We start from the raw sequence: 10,160 nt of genomic DNA, 5'->3' as shown, positions 1-10,160 counted from the left end.
AGCGGGAACCGGGGAGGAGGCACGGGGGGGGCACCGGGGGTCCGCCAGGCACGACGCACGGGGGACCGTGCGGGGGGTCCCCGTGTCCCCCCCCAGGGGTCCCAGGACGGAGAGGGGGTCTCCGGGACGTCCCCCTCCCCGTCCCGCGCCGCCCCGCGCGTGCACGCGTGTCCAAGGGGGCCCCGCGATGCCCCCCTGCGGGGCGTGCGGCCGGGGGGATCTGCCTCGCTTCTCTGGGCATCCCCGGGGGAGGGGACGGCGGCGGGGGACAGACTGAGAGAGCGGGGGGGACGCGGGGGGACGGGCGCCATGCAGGGCTCTGCCCCGCGGCCGAATCTCCGGCGGGGCGCGTAGAAAAGGGGGCGCAGGCGGGGGCGGGGGGGCCATGCCGGGGCTATGTACAGGGGGCGCGGGGTCCGCTCAGCCGCTCTGCTCGCTGGAGGGCTCGGCGGCCGCCCCGGCCCCGTTACTCGTGGCAGGGGGCGGCGTGCCGGGGGCCGGGGGCTGCGCGGCGGCGGGCGGCGTGCCGGGGGCTGCGGGGGCCGCGGGCTCCGTGGCGGCGCCGGGGGCTGCGGGCTCCGTGGTGGGGGCCGGAGCCGTGGCAGTGGCGGGGGCCGGGGTCGTGGGCTCAGTGGCAGCGGCGGGGGCCGGGGTTGTGGGCTCCGTGGCAGCGGCGGGGGCCGGGGTCGTGGCCTCCGCGGCAGCGGCGGCAGGGTCCGTGGCGGCGGCGGCGGGGGCCGGGCTGGTGGCGGCGGCGGCAGGGGCCGGGGTGGCGGCCGGGGCTGCTGCCGAGGCCGCTGCCGGTGCCGCGGCCGTCGCCGTCTCCGTCTGCTCGGGCGCCCGCAGGCGTTTCATGAGCGTGGTCACTCGCACGGCTTTCTGCAGGGGAGAGGCGCGGGGCGTGGGGCTGGCGGAGGGGCAAGAGCTGGCAGCCCCACCAGGCTCACAGCCCCGCGATGGGGGACCGGGGGAAACTGAGGCACGGCGCACCCACACACCTTCCACTTGGCCCGGGCAAAGTTCTTCTCAATCTGAGCACAGACTCCATCCTTGATGTTCTTGTCGGAGGCGGCATTCCCGGAGATCCTGGGGAGGTGGGGAGGGATGAGCAGCCCCCAGCAGCCCCCCACCCCAGTCCCCCACCCCGACCCACTGCCCCTCACCACTCGTGGGAGATGGCCTCCTCCGCTGTGATCCGCTGGTCCTGCTCCACCTCCATCAGGCGCGTCACCAGCTCCTTGGCTGGGGGCACAGAGGGGGACGTCAGTGCTGGGGGGGTACAACACGAGACCCCACGAACTCCCCAGCGTGTGGCTCACCTGCCTGCGAGATGTCATCCCAGTATGGAGGATCGAACTCGTAGTCTCCAGCCAGGATTTTGCGGAAGAGGTTCTTGTCGTGGTTCTCGTAGTCATCCTCGTCTGCCTCCTCGTAGAAAGGGGGGTTCCCAGAGAGGCTGGGGGATGTGGTGGGGGGCTCAGCCCAGCCCCTGGCCCCCAAGACCCTCTGACCACCCCATCCCTCACCCCACACTCACAGGATGTACATGATGACGCCAATAGCCCAGCAGTCCACCGGCCGCCCGTACCGCTGCCGCCCCACCACCTCCGGAGCTGCAGGGGACACAAGAGCAACCCTGCCCCGGGGTCCCAAATGCCCCAGCTCTTTGGCCCTGGGATCATGGGGAGTGGGAGGCACCCACTGGGAGAACCCAGGATCAGCCCTCAGGGTGTGATGGGGAATGGCAGGGACCTGCCAGGGGCACCTATGACCATCAGGAGGGACCCATTACAAGCCCTCAGTGTGGTGAGGAACAGCAGGGGCCTGCTGGGACCCCAGCAGCACTGCCCACCCCTGCATGCCCACCTGGCTGGTTCTCACCCACCCAGATATTCAGGGGTGCCGCAGGGTTCCTTGATGAGCCCGTTCTCCAGCTTGGCCAGGTGGAAGTCGCTGATGACGATCTTGGAGTTCTTCAGGCGGTTATAGTACACCAGGTTCTCCAGCTGCCGGTGCAGGGGCTGTGAGTGGCAGGGTGGGGGGCACAGCAACACCCATGGGTGCTCCCACCCTTCCATCACCCACCTTGAGGTTCCTGTGGACGATCTTGAGCGAGTGCAGGTAGGCAACAGCCTCCAGCACCTGCCGGATGACATTGCTGGTGTCCTTCTCGGAGTAGTAGCCCTGATCCAGGATCCAGTCAAAGACCTCCCGGCCAGTGGCCCTGCAGACAGCAGCTCTGCCGAGACCCCACCCTGGTGGGGCCACGCCGCACACCCCCCTGCATGTCCCAAACTTACAGCTCCAGGAAGATGAAATACTCCTTGCGGGTGATGTAGACGTCCACTAGTTGTAGGATGTTGGGGTGCTTTACCCTGCGGAGACACAGGGGCATGGGGTGGGGGTCTCTCCCCACTTTGCCCAGCTGCACAGTCCCCCCCAGCCCTGGCACTCACATTTTGAGGATGATGATTTCGTTTTTGGCCGCCTTCCGCACTTTACGCCCGTCCCGCTTCAGAAACTTCTTGCAGGTGTAGAGCTTCCCCGTCGTCTTCTCCTTAGCCCGGAAGATTTCACAGAACTCTTCCCTGCAAGGGTACCCCCAACCATCACCCCCTTCCTGGGGACCCCTGAGCTTGGGGTGCTCAGGTGGGCCCACCAGCATTTCCCCCAGTCCTAGCGGTCAGAGGAGATGCCATAGGGGTGGAAGGAAGCTGTGGCTAAAAACCTCTTTGGAGGAGAGGGGGAGAAAAAAACAGTGGTGAGAAGGAACTGATATGCAATAAGCAAAATGATAGGGAAGGAGTAACATTTGCTGGTTAAAAAGCCCCCTCCTCACAGCAGCTGGGGTAAGACCCCACTGCATAGCCACCTGTGCTGAGGTGGAACAGCAGCACACTCCGACATTAATGTCAGCACTGCGGTCAGGGAGAAAGAAGGGGAGACTCGCCGGTTGCTGCAGTATTTCTGTTGTATTATTAATGGTACCTGAGCCCATCGGCCAGGCCAGAGCCACGGGGAAGCCCCCGGGGGGCACTCGGCACTGCTCCAGCAAAGCCTCTGGCTTCCAGTCACTCCTGCTGTGCTGAAATCCTCGTGGCCACTGCCCTGGATGGAGGGGAACTGGGACCTGTGGGCTTTGGGGCAGGTGGCCCAGGGGATGGAGCCAAGATCTGAGAGCACCAAGGTCCCCGCTGCCACCCAGTGTCACCCCACCAGGCGTGACCAATGACCAAGTGGTTGCTTTGGAAAAAATTCTGGTGCATATTTTGGGGTCAGACTGCTCTCAGTGGGTCTGAGAGCTTCATTTTTTGGAGTGCATTCTAATGGGTCGCCCAGCGTGGCAATAAAAGTTGGGGGAAGCAGCAGTGCTCTGCTTCCCCCCCCCCCCCTCAAATGGTATCTGCATTTCCTTTGCTGAAACAGAGCCCTCCTGCTTCCCAAACTGCTTGGGGGAGCCAGGATCGTACAGAATTGCTGCAATCCCTGCAAGTCTTGTGGCGAGGAGGGAGAGATACAGGGAGATACCCAGCTGCAGCCAGCAGCGGTGGGAAAGCTCGCTGCCCTCCTCATAGCCAGCTGTGGAAACCCCCATGCACCCACCAGCAAGAGGGACTAATCAGGAGATAGCCACCCCAAAAGGAACCCTGCCATCCTAGCCCAGCTGGGCTCCAGCACCCCAAGAGCCCCACTGGCAGTGTCGTGCCACTCCTCAGCCCAGGGTACGCAGGCGTTGGGGTCCCCGGGGCATCCGCGGGCCGTGGAGGGACCAACTCACGTTTTGATGACCTGGCCCAGGTCATATCTGTCAGTCACCTCGGACGGCTGGTTATAATCTTTCTTGTCTCCCAGTGTCACGCAGCCAAACGGCATCGCAGGGCCCGGTGCTGGCAGGGCAGGGAGAGGCAGTGAGTGCCCCGGCACCGCCGGCCCCCCTGGAGCCACAGCAGACCCTCCCAAGCTGCACTAATTAATGTAAAACCTGACGGAGCTCAGCGCCTGCTCCTGCTCCCCAGCTGTCACAAACTGCCATGTGCCCAGCCCCACCGACGTGCATCCATCCATCCCTGTGGCATCCAGCCTCTCTGCCTGGGCTCAGGCCGCCAGCACAGCCACAAGCCAGCCCCTCTGGCCCCCCTTGTGTGGATCGTTAATTCTTAATTAGCAGCCAAAAGCTAGCGCAGGGCCCGGAGCACCCACTGGCGAGGGAAGTGGAGGTGAATCGACCCTTTCATGTTTCTCAGCCCAGTTTTGTCCCACGGTGACATTTCAGCAGCTGGGGCCTCCCCAGGCAGAGCATTGTCACACGTTGTCACATGTGCAGTGGGTTACACCAGCCTCAGCTCCCCATCCCTTTTCCCAGCCCCGACTGCGGCACTGGGCAGGTGGCACCGTGGCCTGGAGGTGCCAGCCCTCCTGCCACCAGCAGCGGGCAGGACACTGACTGGCCTTGGCACACACCAGCTCCTCTGGCCATTTAGTAAGGATGTTTCGCCCCTTGCTTTCCTGCTGGGAACCCTTCAAAACCAGATCCTCCTTGGAAGCTTCCCAGAAAAAAATCTGGTCGCATAAAGTGATTTTTTTCCCTCTCCCACCCTGTTACCAGGAGGAAGTTTCAGCTGGTGTTATTTTCTGATGGCTCAGAAGGTGACAGAGCTGCCTGCGGCCCCCCAGCCCTCTTGGATGGGCCTGCGTGGGACCCTGCGACGGGATGCTGGCACGATGCTGGAGGCACCCACTGCCCAGCGCTAAAGCTCCCCAAACACCATGCTGTGCTGTGCCGGCCTGGCTGTGCCGTGCTGGCAGTGCCCGGGGCCCGGTGGTGAGAGCTGCGGGCAGGATGGCAGTGCGGGATGCGGGATGCGGGAGCCGGCATAGCGGGTACCCAAGCGCCGAGCCTGTTGCTATGGCAATGGGAGCTGAAGATGCAGAAAGCGGCACATCCTTTGGAGGGGGCAGGGACGGGCAGCACCCGGCAGTACCCGACCCACCTGCGGGTGCGCAGCCCCATCCCTGCTGCACAGGCCCTGGGAGGAAGGTGGTCCTGCCCGCAGCACCCGGGGCACTCACCTAAACTCTCCCTGGGGTGATTGACCCAAACCTGGGTGGGACGTGAGTGCCCTGAGCCAGGGAATGGGGGGATGCTTCTTCCTGCCTCCATCCCTAGGAGCTGACCTGCCTCTGTGCCTGCTCAAGCAATGCCCACAGAATGGGTGCTCCCAGCTTGCACGGCACCCAGGCACCCTCCTGCCAGGAAAGCCTGCACCGAGCAAGAGCACCCACACCACTCCTGCTCAGCACGCATCAAGTCCCAAAAGAGAATCAGAGCACCCATGGGACACCACTGCCCATGCCATAGACTGAGTGAGGCTTTCCAGCCCACACTTGACTCATCCCACCAGTCTCCCTGGCAAACGTGCCCTGCCTGGCACCTCCGTGTCCCCATGCCACACCGTGCTGGCTCTGCCGTGCTGCTGTGCCTGGTCAAGGGGGACGAGTACTGTCCTGGCAGCTACTGGTGTGGTGGTGGGCTCAGTGCCACAGACCATCAGGGGCAGGGCTGGCCTGCGGGCAGGCGGGCAGGCTGCCAGCACTGGTGGCACAGGGCCAGGATTAGTTGGGAAGGGGACCCGGGCAGGATGATATATTGGGATTTTATTGCTGTCTCTGTGAGCGCTCAGCTAATCTGCGCTCATAAAATTAGTTCCCGTTGGTTTAATGAGGTCTCCTCCTGCCAGGGCTGAGCACTGGTACCCTCCCCTGTCCCAGGAGGCTTGAGGTGGGGCTCAGCACACCTGGGGGTACCCTGCAAGGGAGGCTGGCATACGGCCCCACATCGGGGCCAGCACCTGCACCCCACAGGTGAGAGGACCCTCACCTCAGCAGGGGCACCCAGGGGTAGGAGGTGGGCAGAAGGATGAGTGCTTCTTCCTCGGGGTGCCAGGGGGAAGGCTCAGTGCTGCGCTGGCACCCGCACGCAGCCAGCACCCCCCTCCAAGTGTCTAATTTGGGAGCAGAAGCAACAGCGGGTGTAAGACAATAGCGGGGAAGTGGGTGGCCGGGTGGGGATGGCACGAAGGGATGACGCAGCCGTGCAGCCCTCGCCAGCGGGGCCCCCCAGTCCCCCGACCCCCAGCTCTGCCCTACGGCGCGATGTGCCACCGGCCGGTGCTCCACCTTAACCCCCACTTCCACCTGCAGCTGCCCTGGACGTGTCCGTGGGGGAGTGGGGGGTCCCCGCTGCCATCCCGCCCCCACGTCCCGGGGGAAGGATGTACTGGGGACAGGCAGAAAATGCAGCCGGGCTGAGACGGACCGAAATATTGCTAGTGCAGGCAGCGGGCAGGCAGCGGGAGGCGGAGGGGAAGCGGAGGGGCCGGCCGGCTCCGCGCTGCCCGCGAAGCCCCCGGGCTGGGGCTCAGGTAGGGCTCGGGGAGCCCCACCGCCCCCGGCCCGTGGCGTGCGGGGGGACAGCCCGGGCCGCGCACCGCAGGCAGGTCTGCGCTTGGCCGGCTCGGAGCGCTGCGGCAGCGGGAAGAGAGCGGACTGCGGGAGAGAAGCGCGGGGTCCGGGAGGGTATGCTTGGAGGCAGGGACATGAGGAGAGGGTCCCCGGCAGCACCGCCAGCCACGGGGCCAGCCCAGGTCTCCGCTTCGAGCTCCGCGCGGAGACGGGGGCGGCATCGGGGCAGAAGCGGCCCGGGGGCGCGAGCGGGGCGGCGCGGGGGGAGCCGGGCTCCGGCAGCTCGCCGAGCCCGTGGCGCCCGTCGGGGCTCGCGGTCTGCGGGACGCGGGGTGCCGGAGGGGACAGCGCGGCGGCGGGCAGCCGTCGGGGCTCACACGCACTGGGCAGGGACCCGCACGGCCCCGCCGGGATGTCCCGGGCCACCGGGGGCGGGGGGAGAGTCGGGGGCAGCCCCAGGACAGCCAGTGCCAGATCCCAGCAACTCCCCCACCGCCGGGCCCGGCCCCCCTCGCCCCCGGTCCGGCGCGGCGCGACGCTCACCTGCACGCCTCTCCGACCGCAACGGGGGGCTGCGGCCCGGGGCCGCCGCTCGGGGGGAGCGCGCCCCCTCCTCCCGCCCTCCCGCGCAGGGCCGGGGCCGAGCCGGGCCGAGCCGAGCCGCTCCCAAGCGCTCCCAGCGCTCCCAGCCGGTCCCAGCCGAGCCGTCGGTCCGTCGCGGCGCGGCCCCGCGCGCCCGGCGCGGCAACTTGGGGGGGCGGGGCCGCAGGGACACGCCCCGCCCTATGCCCCGCCCCTCACATGACGTCATAACAGAACTTCGCGCCCCGCCCGTGGGCTCCGCGGGGACGCGTCACGAGTGGCCCCGGAGCTACCCACGGGGGTGGGACCCCGAGCTGGGGCACCGCCACGCCCTGGGGACCGGGGACCCCATGGGACCCTACAGTGTCCCCATCGGGCTGAGCCCAGGTCCCCCTGGACTGTGCCATGGCCACTGGGATGGAATGGGATAGGGTGGGGTGGGACAGGATGGATGGGATGAGATGGAATGATATGCAGGGGGATGGGGCAATATGAATGCGATGGGATGGTGTTGGATGGGATGGGACAGGATGGGATGGATGGGATGGGATGAGATGTGACTGGGTGGATGGGATGGAATGGGATGGGATGGGATGGGATGGGATGGGATGGGATGAGATGTGACTGGGTGGATGGGATGGGATGGGAAGGGGCAGGAGCAGGATTTTAGCAAAGCTGAATTCAGGCTCAGCATCACAAATGTCTGTCCCCTGAGGGCACTATGAGGACACTGCCATGAGGACACTTCTGCCTCTTTGCCCCGATCTAGGGTGAACCTGGCAACTTCTCCTTCCCCAGCTGCAGGGCCAAAGGCCCTGCTCGGTCCCCCATGACAGAAATAGTCTGTGCCCCACAGCTTGACACAAGGAGCAAGAAAGCAGCAAGAAATCATCCACCCTGATTCTCTTCCTCTGCCCACAGCTCGGGCACCACACCCAACCAAGGAAGGGCAGCACAGCCCCTGGGGCATAGCAGGGTCCCCAGCCCCTTGCCCAGCCCCCTCGCCCCCTGCTCCTCACGCAGTGCAGCCGCGTGTGCGGAGCCTCCCCGACGGCTGCGTGCCACACGCTGGCATTTGCGGCCCATATGGTGCTGCTTCCGAACCGCACCCCCACTCCCCTTCCCTCCCGCCCCTGCACCCACCAAACCCCAGCTCCCCAAACCACCTGGCTTGCACCAAGTCGCCACAGGGATGTGGCTGCCCGCTCCCCGGACCCACAGCCTTCCTCCCTGTCCATGGATGGGGAACATCAGGGTCCCATCCCCTAAGCCAGCATCTCCCCTCTTCACACAGGACACCAGGCGGCACTCCCAGGTAGAGCCAGCCCGGGACACCCCTGGCATCTGTCCCCTGCATGTCACTGAGCCCTGGGCCCACCACCACCCGCGCCGGGTAATTAACGGCGCATGAGAGCAGGGGGAATTAGAGGGGCACTGTAGTTTGAGCTTCTAATCAAGAGTTTAATCATAGCGGCTGGCAGCAGCGCGCCACGGTTATTAATCTCTGCACCTCGCGGGGACCTGGAGCGTAAGTCACAATTACCTGGCAGGCACCCGTGCGTTTTGGGGCTGCCTGGCCATGGCTCACAGCATGAGGGATGGAATGGGATGGGATGGGATGGGATGGGATGGGATGGGATGGGATGGGATGGGATGGGATGGGATGGGATGGGATGGGATGGCACTCCTCCATTGTCCCTTGGTTCCACTTGTGCCTGGCACTTGCTGGCACCAGCTTCCTGGCCATGTCAGAACTGGCCTGGGGTCCCATCACTGTCCCCTGGTCCCGACTGGTTCAGATCTTGTCCCTGTGGTGCTGTGCCCCATTGCCCCGTGCATCCACCATCCCATGTACCCACTGCCTCATACACCTCCACACCCCCTTCCCACTGCCTCCCAGAGCTGGGTCCTGGGTATCATGGCAATCTGGGGTGTTTTTTCCCACAGGTCCTCTGGAGTGAGTGAGCCTGGGATGCCTGAGGTGGGTGGGGCTGCCAGGGCTGGGGGGCACCCAGCTGTACACCTCTGCCTTGGATGGGGCACATGGGGAGGGAGTGACACTTGAACCTACCCTTGGGTGAGAAGACGCAGTGTGGGGGACGTCTGGCCATACCCCCCCCACCCCAGCAGGGTGCAGGGGGTGCAGGGCCCTCCTGGAGGGTGCTGGGGGTACAGTGGAGTGCAGTAGGGGGTGTTCAGTGTGCCTGTTCTGGGATGCAGTGGGTACAGCAAGGGAGTGTTTGGTGTATACGTGCAGGGCTGCAGTGAGGTGCAGCAGAGGGTGTTCAGTATCTGGCAGGGGTGCAGTGGGGGGTGTTTGGTGTGTCTGTTCAGGGGTGCAGCAGGGTGCGGCAGGGGTTGTTCAGCGTGTCTATGCAGGGATGCAGTGGGGTGTGATGGGGCATCCAGCATGTCCATGCGGGGGTGCAGTGGGGGGTGTTTGGCATGTTGATGTCGGGGTGCAGTGGTGTGGTGAGGGGTGTCCGGTGTGTCAGTGTTGGGGTGCAGTGGGATGCAGCGGGGGCTATGCAGTGTATCCATGCAGGGGTGCAGTGGAGCGTGGCAGGGGGTGTTCGGGGTGTCTGTGTTGGGGTGCAGTGGGGCGCGGTGTGGGGTGTTGAGCGTGTCAGTACCGGGGTGCAGTGGGGTGTGGCGGTGGGTGTTCACTGTGTCCGTGACAGGGTGCAGTGGGGTGCAGCGGGGGGTGTTCAGCGTGTCCGTGACTCAAGCACCACGCGGCACCGCATCCCTGCGTGCTCGCCATCGCCATGGCAACCGCCAGGCAATCAGCGATAATTGCGCACGTCGGCCCGGCAACAGGGCCAAATAAACCCCATCCCTCCTTTCGGGGGGCCGGTGGGGGGCGAGGGGGGGAGAACAAAAAGGGGTGCAGCTGCCAATCATCACCCCTGTCCCTCAGCTGGGATCAGCAGCAGGGGGGTGCATGGTGGCAGGGTCACCCTCCCCGTAAGTGTCCAGTGGCACCCATGTGCCCTGGAAGGCGTCGAGGGACGCAGCCAGTGAGCTGCCCAGCCCAGCCCCAGGTGTGGGGCAGCCTCAGCAGTGATCCCCAGCTCGGCCACCAGGCACGGTGCCCCCCACAGTGGCACAGCTCC

General features: G+C 65.6%; 1 protein-coding gene across 1 annotated transcript; it reads right to left on the bottom strand.

The window, feature by feature from the left end:
- Positions 1 to 420: 420 nt before the first annotated feature.
- CAMKV (CaM kinase like vesicle associated) lies at positions 421 to 7,190 on the bottom strand. The gene is made up of 11 exons (XM_027886407.1): positions 7,006 to 7,190; positions 3,779 to 3,887; positions 2,457 to 2,588; positions 2,301 to 2,375; positions 2,086 to 2,224; positions 1,886 to 2,006; positions 1,538 to 1,613; positions 1,320 to 1,456; positions 1,164 to 1,242; positions 999 to 1,086; positions 421 to 879 (listed from the first exon to the last, which is right to left on the bottom strand). Exons 2-11 carry the CDS (start codon positions 3,871 to 3,873, stop codon positions 421 to 423), a joined length of 1,401 nt encoding a protein of 466 aa, XP_027742208.1. The 5' UTR covers positions 3,874 to 3,887; positions 7,006 to 7,190.
- Positions 7,191 to 10,160: the final 2,970 nt, after the last annotated feature.

The sequence above is a fragment of the Empidonax traillii genome, unplaced genomic scaffold, assembly GCF_003031625.1.
Source record: "Empidonax traillii isolate 1590-97213 ecotype Southwest subspecies unplaced genomic scaffold, ASM303162v1 scaffold187:size1931383, whole genome shotgun sequence".
Lineage (NCBI taxonomy): Eukaryota > Metazoa > Chordata > Aves > Passeriformes > Tyrannidae > Empidonax > Empidonax traillii.
The sequence above is the reverse complement of the archived record's forward strand: the minus strand, read 5'-3'. Positions and strand labels throughout refer to the sequence as shown.